Source organism: Emydura macquarii, unplaced genomic scaffold (genome assembly GCF_026122565.2).
Source record: "Emydura macquarii macquarii isolate MOO-44397 ecotype Brisbane River unplaced genomic scaffold, CSIRO-AGI_Emac_v2 contig_1254, whole genome shotgun sequence".
Classification (NCBI taxonomy): domain Eukaryota; kingdom Metazoa; phylum Chordata; order Testudines; family Chelidae; genus Emydura; species Emydura macquarii.
In genome coordinates this window covers 2,781,804-2,800,257 of record NW_027131391.1, presented here as the reverse complement: position 1 = coordinate 2,800,257, position 18,454 = coordinate 2,781,804, and the positions used below count along the sequence as shown (strand labels likewise).

General features: G+C 45.9%; 1 protein-coding gene across 2 annotated transcripts in view; it reads right to left on the bottom strand.

The window, feature by feature from the left end:
• PXN (paxillin) overlaps positions 1 to 18,454 on the bottom strand; it is a 55,822-nt gene that overhangs the window by 5,332 nt on the left and 32,036 nt on the right. Inside the window, exons 1-4 of one of the 2 annotated variants that reach the window (XM_067550106.1) lie at positions 18,138 to 18,344; positions 15,207 to 15,346; positions 14,813 to 15,014; positions 14,064 to 14,199 (exon numbers count right to left, since the gene is read on the bottom strand). In XM_067550106.1, the coding sequence (XP_067406207.1) occupies positions 14,064 to 14,199; positions 14,813 to 15,014; positions 15,207 to 15,306 (438 nt within the window). In that variant the 5' untranslated portion in view covers positions 15,307 to 15,346; positions 18,138 to 18,344. Of the gene's footprint in view, positions 1 to 14,063; positions 14,200 to 14,812; positions 15,015 to 15,206; positions 15,347 to 18,137; positions 18,345 to 18,454 lie in introns of those variants that run through there. The other variant, XM_067550105.1, reaches the window with a different exon arrangement.

Genomic DNA, 18,454 nt, shown 5'->3' with positions numbered 1-18,454 from the left:
AGAGCGTGGAGAGGAGGTAGGAAAGGTCTTCGAAAGCCCACTTTGGGAGTCACTCAACAAACACTTAACACTGAACCTTGTTTTCCACAGGAGGGGGGATAGTTACTTTTTCTTTAGTATTATAACCTCAAGAGGAAGTGGGGAAGAGGAGTGAGGAAGTATCCAGAACTGAGAGCTGTGTGATCTATTTGGATACCGATCTCCATGTGATATGGGGCAAACTCAGGGTTCGTTTCCTGTTGCACTGCAATGCACAGGTTATTTTACTTCCCTCTGCAGTGCAATAGTGGCTGTCAGGTTTAGAGAAATCCACCAAGCCATTTCCTGACAGGACCTTGCGGGTGGATATATTGTAGGACATTGTGTTGTCTCTGTTAACAGCAAAACTACGTGGCCACAACGCTAACAACACTTGTGAAAAAGGTGCAGGGTGCAAGGACTGCTAATATCCCAGCACTTGTACTGGTAGACTACCATGGCGTGCCAAAGGAAACAGACATGCTGAAGTGCCCTCAAGCCATGGTTATTGAAGGGCACTTTCCACTGCACACACAGGCAGTGCCAACCACCATCCTGTAGCTACTGGCATTAGACATTGTCTATATAAACTAGGCAAGTACTAACACTGGTTTCCATTTGTTCATGAGAAATAGCATACCACACACGCACTTTTCCCCATTACGCCTCACCAGCATCCTGGAACTCAGGAGATCAACAATACTCCGCTCCGAATGGAACCGATGCATCTCCTTCCTACTAGCCCCATGACACCTCTCCTTGGATGGCTGGTTCTAGCAGTCCAGCACCATGAAGTACACACTGTATATAAAGGCCATTCCTCTATTCATTTCACCCTCAAACCCTTATTCTATGCTGTGATGAACGAGGGAATTTTTGTAATGTTTCTAGGATGCCTATATGTGCCTCAGTTTCCCACCTGGCTTTGCACTGCTATGCACTGAGTGGGGGAGAAGGGATGAGGTATTGACTCAGCAGCCTGGGTTGGAAACCAGAGTCAAAACAAACTGAATGAAGTCTACTCATGTGAATGGAGGATCGGAACAGACAATGGAAACTCTAATGGCTGGGACATTCACACCTAGCAACCAACAGCCAAGGAGATTTCCCCCCACTTCTCTGCAGGGAAGCAGAGCAAAGGCCCTGAGTGCACAGCTCCTCAGGGAATTTTTGCAGTCTCTGCCTACAACTCTTTAGCTGTCCTACCGGTGGACAGCCAAAGGAGAAAGGGGTCAGGTGGCTGTTTTACCAGCTGTGCTCACAGAGATACACAGCACACACACTCCACCTGAAACCAAAGACAAGGGGACAGAGACAGAGCCAAAATGGATTCTACAGCAGCATGGCTGGGTAGGGCCCTGACGCTGGCCACACTGATGACTATGTTCTAACCTTTGCTTCTCTGTGCTCACCCAGGGCCTTTCAGATTCTGTGCACCAGCTGACTGATAAATTGTTACCTTGTTTGAACAGGCTCCCTGCTGTCGCTGTGTACTCGGAGCACTGCACTCTGAAGGAGCAACGGGCACATCTCCCAGGGGAGTCTGGCTCTGCTGGATTTGCTGCAGGGAGCCACGGAGGGAAACGGATCGCTGGCGCCCAAAAGCCCAGTTTTGGAGTCTTGAAGGCCATGGGCCTGCCCCTGTGAAACTGGGTGGGTCCTTGGGGCCCGGCCCAGTAAAGAGGTTATCCCAAAGGGATAGGTTACAGGCTGGGGCATAGAACAGATCCTGTGGATCTGACACATACGCACATAAGCATTTCTTACCAACTGCTACAGTCCCCAAGACAGCATTATGGGGAGGAAACGTCTTACTGGACGCAGAATTTAAAATTCTCTCCCTCTAAACTGCAGGGCAGTCAGGGGCCTGATCCTGACAGGTGCAGAGTACAGTGAGTTGGGGAAGTTCAGCACCTCTAAAGATCAGACCAGTGAATACAGACTGATCATAACTCAAGAGTATAGGTAATGGGCATGGGCAGACATGTTTATGTATCTAGTATCTTTCAATACAAATGGGTGGCTGCCCATTTGATGCAACAGAGGGGCACAGGAGGGACATGCTTCCTCATCCTGGTCTGGGGCCATTGCGTGGGGGTTGCAGAAACCAACTATAAACAGACAAAGGAGAAGAAAAATGTCACTTGCAGAGAGGATGGCAATGAATGGCATGCAAAGTGACACTTCCCTTCCTGCCTCAGGGGCCAGCTAACCTCAGCTAGCTTCAGTGCAGGTACTGACCATCTCTCAAAGCAGGACCACAGGGACTTGACCTGCACTAGCTGTACCACATTCTCACCGGCCAAGGGATGCATGTTCCTTTTGGAACTATTTCACACAGACCCCCACCTGAGGTGCACCCAATCACGCATCAGCACTTGGGACTCTATGAATGCATACCACACTCACATGCTAGAAATGCTAATGCAAAGGCCCTCTAAATTCCTGCCCTATTTTAAAAGGTCTCCCACGGCTTGCAGGTTCAGCAATACGCCCATACACAGCAGGCCATGCCCAGCAAAACATCAATCTGGCATTCCTAGCAACAGGAAATCTAGGAACCGCTCCGAGTACTGTGCCAGAATCACAGCCCTGGCAAGAGTCGTCTTAACAGCACACCATGCTGAGAGGGGAAACAGAAAGGGTATCCTGCCTTCTCATGGGCGGGCGGCGCGAGGGGTGGCCGAGCAGCAAGTGGATTGGTGCGCCGGACCAGTGGTGGAGTATGGATCACCTGCAAAGTATGACAACAATTCATGTTGCAGAGAAACCTCGACTGAAACTTGTGGAGTTTGACGCTATACTGCACTGGCTGGTGTGCTGAGGGTCACTGCCTATAATGGATAGAATTAGATCTGCTCATGTGTTTAGAGTCCTCTCACGCTTTTCTACCAGTATTCTCCCTGGGTTTAGGGAGCAGGCCATACACAGCAGCTATTGCCTCTGCACTACACTCCCAAACCCCACAGAATCCCAGCTGAGCAACGTCCACATGGGTGGAGTTCAGGAGCATGTGGAATCACCGTTCAGCCTCTTCTTCTGGTTCTCAGGCTTTTCCACATTTTTCTCCCCTCCCCTCCCCTCAGTGCCACCCCGTGGAGGGGAGTATTGGGCCCTAAACTAATGGAGTTGATTCCTTCAGTTCAATGGAGAGAAACACAGATGCTGCAGATACGTGGCCAGCAGATGGACACAGGATCTGTTGTATGTACCATCACGGATCATTCTATGCATGGGCACCTCACGCTGCTATACAAATCTGACAGAAAATAAGCCACTGGCAGCACTAAACTCATCTTCCGCAGAGCAGCTCAGTACCAGCTTTTACCCAAACATTCTACCTAAAGAGCTAATAGGCTAGGAAGTGCTGGACTTAGACTCGTAGCTGCTCTGCTAAATGAAGAGCGTAAAGAAAAGCATGCCTGCATCGGTGGGAAGAATGGGTCGTCATCAGTCTGACAGCCAACAGAAGATACTGTCTTGGCAGGAGAAGATATTACTACTGTCTCAGTCAGCATGGCAGGAGAAAGCTGGGCTTGGGGAGAATGGAGGAATCTATGATCTTCAGAGGGAGGAGTGCCCACCACAGACAGTTCCTGGTAGTCATCAGAAGAAGTCTCCCACTGGCAGAGAGGCTGGGGAGGCAAGCTGAAGCAGTAGGAGACAGGACTAGGAGCTGCAGCAGCAGCAGAGGGTCCATAGGGAGGTTGTGGTGGGAATGGAGGAGGAGATGGAGAGGGAGTAGGGTGAGAAGAGGGAGCAGCTTTGGCAAGGGACATCTTGGCAGCTTCTTTAGGACGCTGGAGTGGGGGAGAGGCTGGCACTGAGACTGTTCTTCTCAGGGGAAGGGGGGATTCTGGAGGAATTATAATCTAGAAAGAAAGGAGGGAGAAAGGTGAACAAATCCAGAGGTGAACTGAGAAGCACTTCCTGCAACAAAAGGACAGGCAGCATGAAACAGACAATAAAGCAGTACTCACTACCTAGCACTTCTCTGCTTTCCTTTCAAAACAGTCTTCATTTCACATCAGAGCACAGAGTGCAAGCAGGCCAACCTCACTGCTGTACCCAGCCAGAAACAGGTGTAATAGAGGCCACGGTGCCATTTTCAATAAACCTTCATTTGAGGAAGTGCCAGTCTCCAGGAGAAGGCACCTAGCAACACCTGCCGAGCTATAAGCACTTCAGGGCAGGATCCAATTCTTACATCTAAAAACGTCAGGCACCCCTCTGTTGCCAAGTAAAGAAACAAAGAAGATCTGCTTGTTGACCTACCTCCCCATTGTGGAATGAAAATAAACCTCACTTGAATGCCTGACCTTAAGACAGCATTACACGTCCTACCAGATAACACTGTCCTCCACTCCAATTCCTAAATAGCTGGCATTTGGTTTCATAGCTGATCTGAAAAGGGAACTGGGCTAGGACTGAGGAGTCAGATTCCAAAGCCACCCCAGGACTCCCAGGAGACCCATCTCTCCCACTCCTACACTACATCTCCCTTAGAGATCATCTGAGCAGAGGACATGGGGGAATTCCCTAGTACACAGTTTGTCCTCTACCTTCTCAACTTGCTGTCCACCGTCCTGTTTCTTCCTTTGTGGCCTGGCAGTGACAATGACCCCCTCTGTCAGCCAGTCTTCCTGGTTTTTCCATTCCTCTTCTTCCTGTTTGCTGATTCCCAGTCTGTCTTGCAGCTCTTCAATCAAGCGATCCTGGGACACAGTCTTGTGAAATATGACTGGCCCTACCTTCCGTCTCGGGGAGCGCTCACGATACATTGGGTGCACATGTAAGGTCTCTTTTGTCCTCTCAATTACAGATTTTATCTGAATGACAAGGTGACAATCTCAGCATGAAAAGAGCAATGCACCAGCAAGCCCCAAGATGCAGCAGCACAAACCCAAACCATTAGTGACAACAGTGAGCAGGAACAGTGATGGCATTTATTGCACAATGCCAAAGTTCCTCTTGGCACAGCCCAGAGCAGTGACTCAGTGCAATGAAAATCCCAGCCAAGCCAGTCATAGAAGCCAAAAAGAACTCCAGCTACAAAATGGAAAGAGATTATCCAGCAGGAAGCCATGATTTGCAAAGTTCATCAAGATCACCCATTATGCGTTATGGTTTCCCTACCACCCAGTGATCCATGTCAGCCTCTTGTCATCTCTCCCCTACCCAGTTCTGAGGGAAATAAAATTCCCCATCACAGAGGATCCTGGGATGCACACAGCATTTCTAGTGCTGGAAGGAACACTAGGAGCTCCAGGGTCAATACCTTAACAGGCTCAGATCTAAGCCAGCAGGGAAGAGGAGTTGCCATCCCAAGTCTGGACAGTCATTAGGAAATCCCTCCATTGCTGTGGAACAGCACTTGGCTTTTCAGAGACCTCTATGGATCATGCACTTGCCCCATTCTAGCTACGAGACAGCCTGCAGATTATGGCTGCTGTTCATGTTCTGTGCTGCAGAAGCAGCCAATCACTGATCAACATGCAGAAGGTGCCACAAAGCTGCTGCTAGAGTAGAGGGTCTCAGACCTCTGTGCCATGCAGCTGTCATTGCGGGGACTCCGAGCACTCCAGAACAGCATGCTGTTAGTCTGGAGTAAGCTATCAGACAGCTCCAGAAGAGCCCAAATGCACTCACACCATGCGCAGGCAGCTAGCTAGGACCTGCCCACTCCTGCATTCACTCAATGCCTGCCTGGCCTGATGCAGAAATCCTCTCAACAGGTGGCTTGGAGGCAGATAGCAGCGCCAATCCATCCTTCCAAACATTTTCAGCAGTTTCTGGAGTGACTGTTGAGCTCCTGACTTGTTCTATTTCTTGGTCTTCTCCTGGCTTGCTCTTACTAAGACCATCTTTCCTCTCTCTGCTCTGCTTCTTTTTAGCCAGATCAGGATAGCCCTCTGTCCTTCTTTCGTGCTGAATTTCAGCATCCAGCTTCTGTCCTTTTTCTGCTCCAAGACCCAGCTGGTCTTTAGTATCTGGGAAGACATCCCACCGGTCCAGAGCCACTATATCAGGTTCACACACTGACTGCAAGACATGGTCAGTCTCAGAATGTACCTCTGGCATGAGCTCAGACAGCTCCAGAGCCCGCAGCTGATCTAAAGCTGCTTCCATTATCCAATCCTTCTGGGAAGAAAAGGCTGAATTATCCCTGAACATGGCCTGCTCTTCTGATTCCTTGGGTGTCTGCACTTTTACATAGCTGGTTATGCTAGGGCTAGAAACAGGAACAGTTGGGAGCTTGGTCTCAATTCTGTGCTTCTTTTCAGTGGCTTTTGCCTCATCCAGCCCCTGACTCTGGGTCTCTGCATTAGAGGGAACAAATAGAGATTTCATCTTGGAGGATATCATGGACTGGGACATCTCTCTAGGAGAATCTGACTTTTTGCTCAGCATGACTGAGCTCAAAGAAAGCATATGATCTGCAGAAACAGCAAAGTCCTCTGGAAGTGATGGGCCCATCTGAGCCACAGAGGGGAGCTGTGGTGTGGTGGCAAAATGTCCTGGAATAGCTGCAACTGCAGTGCTACTGCCTTCTTCTTCAATATGAAGGACTTCAAAGGTGGCAGGTGGCAGCAGGGCTGGCAGGTCCCTGCTGTGGCCTGTCCCATGGTGTTTTGATTGGGGCAGCAGAGTGGTAGTAGGAAGAGTGTCGATTGAGTCTGGCTTTGTTGGGCTGGAAAGCAGCTCCAGGGAGGGTTCAGAAACCAGTGACATAGTGGAAATAGCCTGTAAAAAAAGAGAAAGAAAAAAAGAGAAACGGAAAGGGGAAAAAGATGGAGACAGAGGTGAGGAAAGGAAAAGAAAAAGGCACAACATGACAGAACAGTCAAAGCTTCCAAACCATGGAGCCCTCCTGACAGAAAGCCATCACAGATGAGTGGGAAGCCAGAGTGCGGAATATGAACACACAGTTTTGCATTATCTCTGAGGAAGGTGCTGGGAATGAGGAAAGATCATGGAGCCACTGAGTACTTTTTCCTAGACTCTTCTTCAAGGTCACACTTAATTCTTTCTCCTGTGAATGGGGCTGGTGCAACTGCCCCAACGGGCCCAGCTCATTAGACCAGGAGTGCCTAGACCAAGACTGAGAGTCACATTAGCAACTTCTCTGAGTCAGACATTCTCATGTAATTTGTGTAGAAATATACAAACTTTTTGAAGTAACAAACCCAAGGCATGTAAGCCATAATATTCGCCTCCCTGATACACTAATAGAACATTCCTGTGGGTTGAGTTCACCAGCAACGACAACAAAGTCTTAGGGCATTCGAAGCAAGAGGAGTAGATGACTCAGGCTCTGGCCTGCTCAAATCATTAGGTTCACCCCTGGATCTTCCCAGGCTGCATTAGCTCTCTTCTTCCTCACCCATCCAACTTTTCTTGCCCCTTTTATATTTTGTTGAGCAAAGTATAAATTTTGTTCCAAAACATGCTGTGAACCGGTCAATGGCAGGTACTGTTTTTAGTTCTCCACTGCTTATATTTTAAACCTGATAGATCATGGCTCTTGCCCCATCCACTATGTCCGCTTCTATGTGACAAACAGGAATTCTTTCCATTTTCTTAACATAGTAGAAATTAGCGTGGCTAATTGTGCATCCCCAAACCAGCCACTGTGGCCTACTAAGTCTGCCACTGCACTCATTGCCCCCTGATTTTGGGAATTTATCCATGTAAAAGGATTTTTTTAAATGAAGTTTATACCCCATTTCCTTACAGTTAGCCTATAATGTAACAATTGCTAGGGCTGAAAGTCCTGATTTTTCCTAAAGATTATGGTCCCTTCTAAAGCCACCCAGATCTGGTCTGGTTCCATGGAACCTATAGACTCTTTTTTGTGTGGTGGTGGTGTGTGGGGGGACAATCACAAGTGAGCTCATCTGGGCTACCACTGATAACAATAGGATTGCTAATTCTCCTTCCCCAGCTAGGTGCCTGCAGCTGAGCCAGCTACATTTGGGGCAGCCAGTGAAGCCTCTTGCCACAAGAGGGACAGCTAAGTAGAGCAAGAGGCAAACTGGTCTGTTGGACTTAGCATGGGAGAAGCAGCAAGGGACTCCTGTGTTCTAATTCTGGCTCGGACACCAATTCTCTCTGGGGTTCATCTTCCCTTTTTTTTATTTTATTTTTTTTTAAATTAGGGATAATGGCTGGAATTTTCAAAGGTGCCAAAGGGAGTTGGGATTTTCAAAAGGGGCCTAACCCCCATGGGCCCTTTTGAAAATCCCAGCCAACAGAATGTACTCACGTCATTGGGTGTTGTCATGATTAAAGGGCTAGAATTCACTAGGCTGTAGGCAAAATCCTCCAGCAGATGCAAGCCCCATACTCTTTCACAGAGTGTCTAAACATCCAGGCAGCTTAGACAACTGGAGTATCTCAGCAACCACAGAACTTGTCTGTGACATCACAAGAGCTAAGCAGGATTAGACCTGGTAAACATCTGAATAGGAGACCTCTCTAGGAAAACCCAAAGTGCAGCAGAAAGTGATGCTGGTGATTCATTACGGGGCACTCTTCTCCCTAAGCTATAGTTTATAAGCACAGAGACAATCCAGAAGGAAAGGTGCTATATAAAAGTGTATTTATTATTAGAAAACTCCCTGTGTGTTTACACTATTTGCTCTCCCTTACATACCAACTGCCTTCTGAAGCACAAATGCCATGGTTAAGACATTTCTATTTTTATCTGAGTCTGGGACAAAGTTTTCATCTTTCTAAAATTCAGTCATTTTCAAGGTAAGATGACTGTTATTTTGCTCTACAAATCATTTTTCCAACACATTAAAAATATTAGCACCAAATGAGAGCAGCAGTTAACGTATAAAGAGCTGCACTACAATGGGAGGCTGGTTAATACAGACACCAAGTCACATAGCAAAGAGGAATAACGTCACAGATATGCTAAAGTTGCAAAACTTGTGCATTCAGTGACCTCAGTGCCAGCTGATTGATAAACTGAACACCACAATCAAATGGATTCTGTAAATGAACAGAATGAGCAACTCATTAAGTGAGCAGAAGATGAGAAAGGTTAATGGATCAGCCTGCAATAGCACCTTTTACTCTCTGGTTTGAGGAAAACTGAACAAACAGCAAACAAAAACCCCACACCATCCACACACCAGCTGTAGTTTCTATCTGGACTTTGTCCTTCCGGCTTTAATTAATCTTCTTTCTTAGCATGTTTGCTTTATTCCTCTCTGGCTCTCTCATACACACACAGGACTGGAGCTCATAAGTAAGGACAGCCTTTCATCTCTCACAGTTACAAAGTACACCACAGAGCAGGGCACCAATAATCTTTGACATGCAAAGACTTGCTGCTCCCTGCCTCTATTTGTGGTATCAGCAAAGCGAGCTAGACCAGAGACCTTGTAAATTCCACTGTGCAAATAAGTTAGCATACGGGAGCACAACTGAGGGGTGAAAAACAAAAAGGATTTAGAGGGGAGAGTGAAACAACCAGGAGACAAGAGAAAAAGGAAAGTAACTGATGGGAACAGGTGGTGATGTCAACAGAGAAGGTTTCGGAACAAGAAGACAAGTTGTCAATAGAAAAGATTTTGAAACAAATTGATAAATTAAACATCAATTTACCATATACTATTCACCCAAAAGTGCTGAAGGAACTCAAATATGAAACTGCAGAACTACTAACTGTGGTATATAATCTATGTGTTAAATCAACCTCTGTACCTGATGACTGGTGGATAGCTAATGTGACACCAATTTTTTAAAAAGGATCTAGGAATGATCCTGTCCATTACAGGCCGGTAAGCCTAACTTCAGTACCAGGCAAACTGGTTGAAACTATAGTAAAAAACAGAATTATCAGACACATAGATGAACAGAGTATGTTGGGGAAGAGTCAACAGGGCTTTTGTAACGGAAAAGCATGCCTCACCAATCTATTAGAATTCTTTGAGGGGGTCAACAAATGTGGACAAGAGTTATCCAGTGGATATAGTCCACCTGGACTTCCAGAAAGCTTTTGACAAAGTCTCTCACCAAATGCTGTTAAGTAAAATAAGGAGTCATAGGATAAGAGGGAAGAACCTCTCATGGATCAGTCACTGGTTAAAGAATGGGAAACAAAGGATAAGAATAAATGGTCAGTTTTCACAGTGAAGAGAGGTAAATAGCAGGGTCCCCCAAGGATCTGTACTGGGACAAGCGCTATTCAACATATTCATAAATTATATGGAAAAAGGGATAAACAGTGAGGTGGCAAAGTTTGCAGAAGATACAAAAATTACTCAAGGTAGTTAAGTCCAAAGCAGACTGCAATGAGTTACAAAGGGATCTCACAAAACTGGGTGACTGGACAACAAAATGGCAGATGAAATTCAACGTTGATAAATGCAAAGTAATGCATATTGGAAAACATAATCCTAACTATACATACAAAATGATGGGATCTAAATTAGCTGTTCCAACTCACGAAAGAGATCCTGGAGTCATCATGGATCATTTTCTGAAAACGTTTCCTCAATATGCAGCGGAAGTCAAAACAGGTAACAATGTGAGGAACCATTAGGAAAGGGATAGATAATAAGACAGAAAATATAAACCCATGGTATGCCCACACCTTAAATACTGCATGCAGTTCTGGTTACAACATCTCAAAAGAAAGATACTAGAATTGGAAAAAGTACAGAGAACAGCAACAAAAATGAGTAGGGGTATGGAACAGCTTCCATATCAGGAGAGATTAAAAAGACTGGGACTGATCAGTTTGGAAAATAAACAACTGAAGGACATGAAAGCGGTCTATAAAATCACAAATGCTGTGGAGAAAGTGAATAAGTAGGTGTTCTTTACTCTTTTACATAATACACGAACCAGGGATCACCCAATTAATAGGCAGCAGGTTTAAAACACACATATGGAAGTATTTCACACAATGCACAGTCAACCCGTGGAACTTGTTGCCACCGGATGTTGTGAAGGCCAAAAGTATAACTGGGTACAAAACAGAATTAGGTAAGTTCATGGAGGATAACTCAATCAATGGCTATTAGCCAAAATGGTCAGGGATGCAACTCCATGCTCTGGGTGTCTAAACTTCTGATTGCTAGGAGCTGGGACTGGATGACAGTAGATCGATCACTTGATAAATTACTCTGTTCTGTTCACTTCCTCTGAAGCATCCGACACTGGCCACTGAAGGGAGACAGGATACTGAGCAAGAGGGACCATTGGTCTGACCCAGTATGGCCATTCTTATGATGGAAGTAAAGGGAAATAGATTTGGAGATGTTTATGCATTCTCAATGCCACCAGAGTAGTTGTAAGTTTCAGACACACAGTTAGGCATGTCAGCATCTCACAGAAATGTAATTGCATATTTATGACACCAAAATTATTAAACAAATCCTGTCCCTAACCCTTGCTGTAGAGGGTAACTTCAGGAACCCCGATGCATGGCTCAAACTTTCTGGTTTGCTCCCTGGGCTCAGCCACCAGCGCAGCTAGGAAACAAGCAAGGGGGACAAGAGCATTCTGAGAATCGAACAGCCCTGCCAAAATGCCTCCTGCCAGGCAGCTTTTACTAGTGCTCTGATAGTTAGTCTCACAGCCTTTCCCATGACTGTCAGACAGTCAAGCCTCCAGGCCTACACACTCCCTACTCCAACTGCCTCTTCTGCAGAAACAGCACAGAAGGCTGGAAAGCTGAAGTCCTTAAACTGCATGCAAGGTTTCTCAGTCATCAAGAGTTTACATGTGAATATCTGCACCTGGTGCCAGCAGCCACAATGAGATTTTATTTGCTGAATGCTGACAATAATGTCATGAACATATGGCTGCTGAATATTTTATCCTGCAGTTTCTACCTCACTTGTCTCTGGCTTGAATAATTTACTTGGAAAAATTCAAGGGCTATCAATCAAAGAGGGAATTCATTTCTACCCCAGCTGCACAGTTAAATACTGTCAATTTTCAACATACAAAAGGTAAATAGTGCTCTGCACTAGGAATGTTATTGTTTAATATATCAATGATGTGAGAAGGAAAGGTGAACAGCCAGGTGGCAAAATTTGCAGATGACGCAAGATTAAATTAGTCAAAACTACAAAAGAGTGTGAGAAACTTCATACGATCCTAACAAAACTAAGTGAATGAGCCACATGGTGGCAGATTAAAATCAGTGTGACAAATGCAAAATAATGTAGATTATTCCTTCCAATTTAAAGTACTCACACCCATTTCTGGTTTCTAAATTAACTATAAACATTTAAAAAAGAGACACAGGCAGCTCAATGAAAACCTGTGCTCCATGCACAGCAGCAGTCAAAAAGCAAACAAGATGTTAGGGTGCACAAGGAATGAAAATATTGAAAATATGTCATTATATAAATCCATGGTACCCCCTCTCCCACTCTGGAATATTTTGTTCAGCTCTGGTTGCCCCATCTAAAAAAAATACAATGGGAACAGAGGGCATTCCGGTGACAAAAATGGTCAGAGGCCTAGAGAAGCTTCCATATGAGGACAGATTGAAAAGGTTGGGACTTTATTAGATTAGAAAAGAAGAATTAAGTGGGGATATGATCGAGGCACACAAAATAATGAGTGTTATAAAGAAGGTAAGTCAGGCACTCTTACTTTACTCTCACTCATAAAATAAGAGACATTCAATTAAACTAAAATTAAAAATATTAAAAATCCTAAAATGGAATATTTCTGTAATCTTGCTAAAATTGTGGCATAAATGACACTATATGGCTATGAGTTCCACAGGTTAGTTGTGCGTTGTAAGAAAAAGTATTTTACATCCGAAAGCATGAGACCATCCAGCGTGTGCGCATACATGTGATATCTATATAAAATCTTATGTAAGAGATATAAACCCTAACCCTTCAGGTCATAAGATAACCACTAACTGAGGAAGAAATTTCCCTTAAGGGCAGGTTATTCCTTAATTTGTCCATTATGGGCTGTTTTGCAACCTTCCTCTGAAGCAGCTGGTACTCGCCAGCGAAAGAGATGGGATGATTGGTCTGATCCAGTATGAAAATTTTGATGTTCCAGAAGACGCATTGATGCAACTCTTCCCATCCTCCTGTCCCAAAAGGCTTAGACATCAACCCCATTTTTATCTGAATGGTAGGAGGTTCTTTAGAACCCAATCATTGAAATGTCATGCCCCTTTTTGAGATGGAATCTTGACTGCCCGAACCATCTGCCTGGAAGTCTCAAAAATCATCTCCCACCTTCTTGATTGGGAAATATCCAGGACAACAAAGGAGGTACCCTCCAGGGCAGCAGAGGCTCTCTGGCCTCTGCTGGTCTTTGCCAGTAAATAGATGGGTTCTTCTTATTCAGTTACAGCCCACCAAAACAATGGACTCCGCACTTACAAGAACTTAGCTCCTATCTGTTGCCAATAAAGCATTTCACTTCACGGTGAATCAATACAGCTGTCACACTTCTCCCCATTCCCCTCAAAAGATATACCACCCTACAAACTTGTGTTGGACGACAACGTAGTTGCAGTTAGTCCTTATTTCAATGAAGTGTTTTTCCTGAATCTGAACAAAGAATGGGCACTACCAACTGGGATTTCCCCTCACGATGCTGCCTTGATCCAGTGTTTGGCATGAAGGGAAATACTACTGAATGCTAGGTAAGCACTTGGTACAACACACATTAGCAGCAGTTACATCAGAAAATCCTCCCTGCTTCTAAGAGACTTCCGGACATTATGAGATCTGTACTTTGTATCAATATGCCCTATCTACTGCTCACCACGTCAGGAGATTAGGCTAGACCTTTGAATGCTATAGTAGAGCAAACCCTGACAGATCTGAAGAGCAGTAAACTTGGTGTACAAGTCTTTGCATTATCCACATCAGCTGTAAAACCATCACACTAATCACACCTGCAGTAGCACTTTGACAGGGCTAATACACTACAGGGAACTGACTGGTACAAGGAGGTTGTGGTGGGTGATCTGAGGAGAGGAAGTGAATGAAGGCAAGTGAGCGGAAAACATATGGTCAGAAGTTATTACAGTTGGGCACCTTGAAGTCAGAGAGAGATGCCATCAGCTCATCCAGTTCTCGTGTGGCTGAAGAAGCAGATATGCGAGTCTGCTGCTGGCTGGAGGTGACCCGCTGGGGGCTGCTCACCTCGCCCTGGTTCACGGTGATGGCAGGGCTGACAAAACAAAAAAAACCCACGTTACGTTTTAATGTGGTGGTGGTGAAAAATCCCAGACTGACAGCCTCAGCTCTTCAGATTCTGTTTATTCCCAGGACAGGTACAGCATGGAAAGCAGCAGGGCCAGATTTCTCCCACACTGTCCCCAAATACGTCTCAACAGGCCTTCAAGGAGATCAGTTTTTGTGGCACTTTCAACTCTTTGCTCTCACAGGTGCCAATTAGTGCTGTCTGTGGTTGCTTGTCATGTCTGCAAGCATCCATTAGGAACTAGATTGAGACCCACCCAACTTACTTGGCCAGATAGTGACAATTTTCAGTCAGTTACTGATCTGGATTTGAACATGTACCCCATGGTAAAATGATCCATTAAACAATTATTTGTTTTTCCAACATCAGCAGCTTCTGACTCAGTGGCAGTTGCAGTAAATCCGAGCCCAAGAAAGAAGCAGATATGGCCACAGTCTTCAACTTCCTCCTTGACCTTCCCCATTTTGGAGACAGCAAATCTCCCCTTTACCAAGAAAGGGGGAAGCCATCTGCCCAGCCAGTATTACACTCAACTAGCTGCTGTTACTAGCCCCCTCCTCTCTGCTGGGTTAGTACTCACACTGGACTTGGCACAGAGCTCTCCAGTTCATCCAAAAGGCTCTCCACACTGGGACGCACATCCTCAATCCCACGCCCTCCGTTCCGCTTTGGCTTCTCTTTTGTAGGCGGTGCTGCCTTCACCCCCAAAGAGCTAGTGCTCTCTGGGACAACATAATGAGGTCCAGTCCCAGTGGGCAAGGAGGGACTCCTGCTCGCTTCATCTTACAGAGAAAGAAAGAAAGAGTCAATTAGACCCCACAGGCCCTCACTGATGGTGGAAAGAGAGGCTGGTGCAGAAAGGAGGATGAAATGGGCAGAGGAGAGAGAGTTATAGGAGGGTTTACACATGGAGTGAGGTATGAGATCCAGACACCAACATACCCAGCACTAACACATGGCTCACCACTTCCTACCTGTGGGGAAGCCACTAGAGGGATTGTGCTGAACAGCGTTCAGTTCCAGGAGTAGTCGGTCCAATTCGGACAGGTTGCTGCCCAGCGAAGAGCTCAGCATGGTGGGAGATGGTTCTGCAGACTTCTGCTTGTTGGGGAAACTAGAGTTGAGAGAGAAAAGAGGAGTGTAAAACTGGACAGTCACCCTCCTTTCAGGTGAAAGATAAAGCAGAGTCGGATGTGGGGAAAACTTTGTAACAAAAGCCATACTGGCACCTTGTCAGGAACCCAAAAAACACGTTTAATTTACAAACTTAAAACAAACAAAATAAATGTACTCAGCATAGTGTTATCTGGTGCTTGTTGTTGGAGCATACTAGCAACAGAGCAGCTGATGAACTGTGAACTCACTCTGCAGTTACAAAGAAATAGCAGCCATGGAAAGGGTCTCAGATTTCCATGGCTGTACATAGCACAGGGTTAACAGACAGCAGATCAGGGATATGCCGAAGAGAAAAGGAATCATTAGCCAGCATCCAAAAAAGTCATTTGTTTCCACTGACATCACAGCAGCAAGAACGAAATTCCCTCCTAGAGGAAGAGGTGAAGCAAGGTTGGTTTAGAGGAAGGGGAAGGCAGCTGAAGTACACACCCCACCCAACACGCTGCAATCTAGCTTCCCTAACTACTAAAACAGCACACAGCAGGGTATGTGGTAACAGAAACACACCAGCAAGGCATGAGGTCTCACTTCAGGCCCCAATGAACCACAGCCCTTTACCTTACAGGGTGCTAATCCACGTAAACAATTTTTAACGACCATCATATAACACCACATTAAATATGTACATTTAATGTTATTTGAATATAAATAGAACAGTTTGTGATGTTTGTTTTAGATACTACTTATCCCTGAGGGATATTCCACGCCCACACACACCATTTTCTCACCAATACTTAGCACTTGCAGTGCTGTGCATCTTCGGACTGCTGTAGAAATTAACTTCTGCAACCACACTGGGTGGGAAATAAGTCTATCCCAGTTTTACAGATAGGAAAAACAAACAGAGAGAAGTGACTTCTTCAGTGACACAAAATGAGTTAGTTTCCAATCTGGATTAGAAATCAGGACTTCCTGGCTGCCAGTCCTGTGCCCAGACAGTCACACCAGCTCTCTCCCCCTGCCATATCAGAATGCTATTATTACAGCCTTTAGCACTCCACAAAGCCTCCAGTATAAATGACAACCCTGGAGTTTCATAATATGACATGGGGCTACCCGCATCTTGAATCTGAAGCTGATGCCCACCGATGTTGTAGCCCCAGTATGCAATGTGTCATCGTGATCCAAGCAGCCAGGCTGCAGCTTTTGCTGGGACCTGCCGGTCATACCCCCAGATTAACAGACAAGGGAAGCTGCAAACTGCTCCACTTTGTGCCATTTGCATGCAGTCCTCATGCTTCCGGCAAACTGCCATTACTGCCTCAGTTGGGCAAGGTCTGGGTGTCCATGTTTGCATCTGTCTACACTGCAAAGTAGACCAGGACTAGTAGAACTCGAGTTAACAGACCCTGGGGTTTGTTAATTTAGGCTTCAGCACCTACCCTCATTTGTAATCTCAGGTTAGGAATTGTTGAATCCTGGGTGCCAACCAGGGGCTCTGCTGTCTACACTGCATACACAGGCCCAAGTCCAACCACCCATATCCCAGACCTCCTAGCGCCCTCCCAAAATGTGGCCACTCTAGCCCTTTATTCATGGTACAGTGTGGGAAAACTTGACTGTCAACCAAAGGTGTCGGCTCGTAGGATTGTGGGATACTTTTGGCGGCTTGCCAGAGCATGAGTCCAGAGGGGCTGCATCTACACTGCAAACCAACAGGGCTTGAACCCTGGGTCCGAGCTTGACTCAGGTTTGGACCCTCCAGCCCCGTGGGGTCCTGGGACCCTGGGTTAGCATGATTTGTTTGGAGATGGAAGGGGGTTAGACCTGAGCCTGAGTTTGAATCCTGGGTTGATAAGCCTTCCCCTTAGGATATGTCTACACTGCAATAAAACACTTGCAGCTAGCACACGTCAGCTGGTTTGGGCTCTCAGGGCTACCATCTGCACTGTAGATGTTCAGGCTTGGGCTGAAGACTGAGCTCTGGAACCCTGGGGTCCTGGCCCAAGCGCCCACACAGCAATTTTACAGCCCCGCAGCCCAAGCCCCACAAGCCCAAGTCAGCTGACATGGGCCAGCCACTGGCGTTTTATTGCAGCACAGACACACCTTTAATAGCTGTAACCAGCACGAGCCCTGCCAGGCTGCTGCTGAACTAACTCAGAAACCAGCTTTCATCATGATCAGCAGAAAGAACTGATGTGGTTAGAACTTGTCATGGATCAGGAAAAAATCACAGCTGCAGAAAGTTAAAAATACCAGACAGCAGGTGGAGTGTCCAGTTCAGGGGGGCTGCTGAAAGCAGTTCCCTGGATCCCAGAGCTGCAGGGGGAATTATGTTAACTTGAGAAAGAAAGTAAGAGCAGCAGAAATTGGAACATTGAAAAAGGTATCACCATTGTTGCTCCCTTTCCACAGTCTCCTAATACGAGAGTGGAGGCTGTATTTGTGGCCATAATGATCTATCTAAATCATTCTGATCTCTGTGAGCACAGAGATTTATAAATTTGCCATGAGCCATCAGATTGTTCCTTCATTCAAGGTCGTTTTATAAGTTGAATCACTTCACATCCTTCCAGTTCACAGGTAACTGAACCATTTGTATTGGTCGTTCCCTGGAGCAAATGACCCAACTTCTATCTCCCCTCTAACAAACTGCATCTAGGATGCTTAACATGGGACTGCAGGAGATTATCCTTTGCGTTTTATGGAGCTTTTCAGCCATAGAGCTCACAGCAGGCCCAGGTTTACTGTACAATTGGGGAAACAAACACGGTTAAATGACTTACCCAAGGTCAGATAGCAAGTCACTGGCAGAGCCTGAAACCAAAAGCCAGTTTCTTCTGATTCCCTGGTCCCCTACTCACTGGATCACGCTGCCTCCTACCCTGCCTATGGAGGGATTAAACCAGCTTTCCCATCTCAAAGTCATTTCCGCAAGTTTTGCCATTCGACTGGCACTTAAAACAAGGCTACGTTCACAATGATCTCCATGAAAAAGGAGAAGTTCTTAGAACTCTAGAGAGACCTGAGCAGTAAAACTGAAACAGGATGGGTGGATTCAGTATCTATGCTGCCTCCTATAAATGGAAGCAGAGTCACAGCG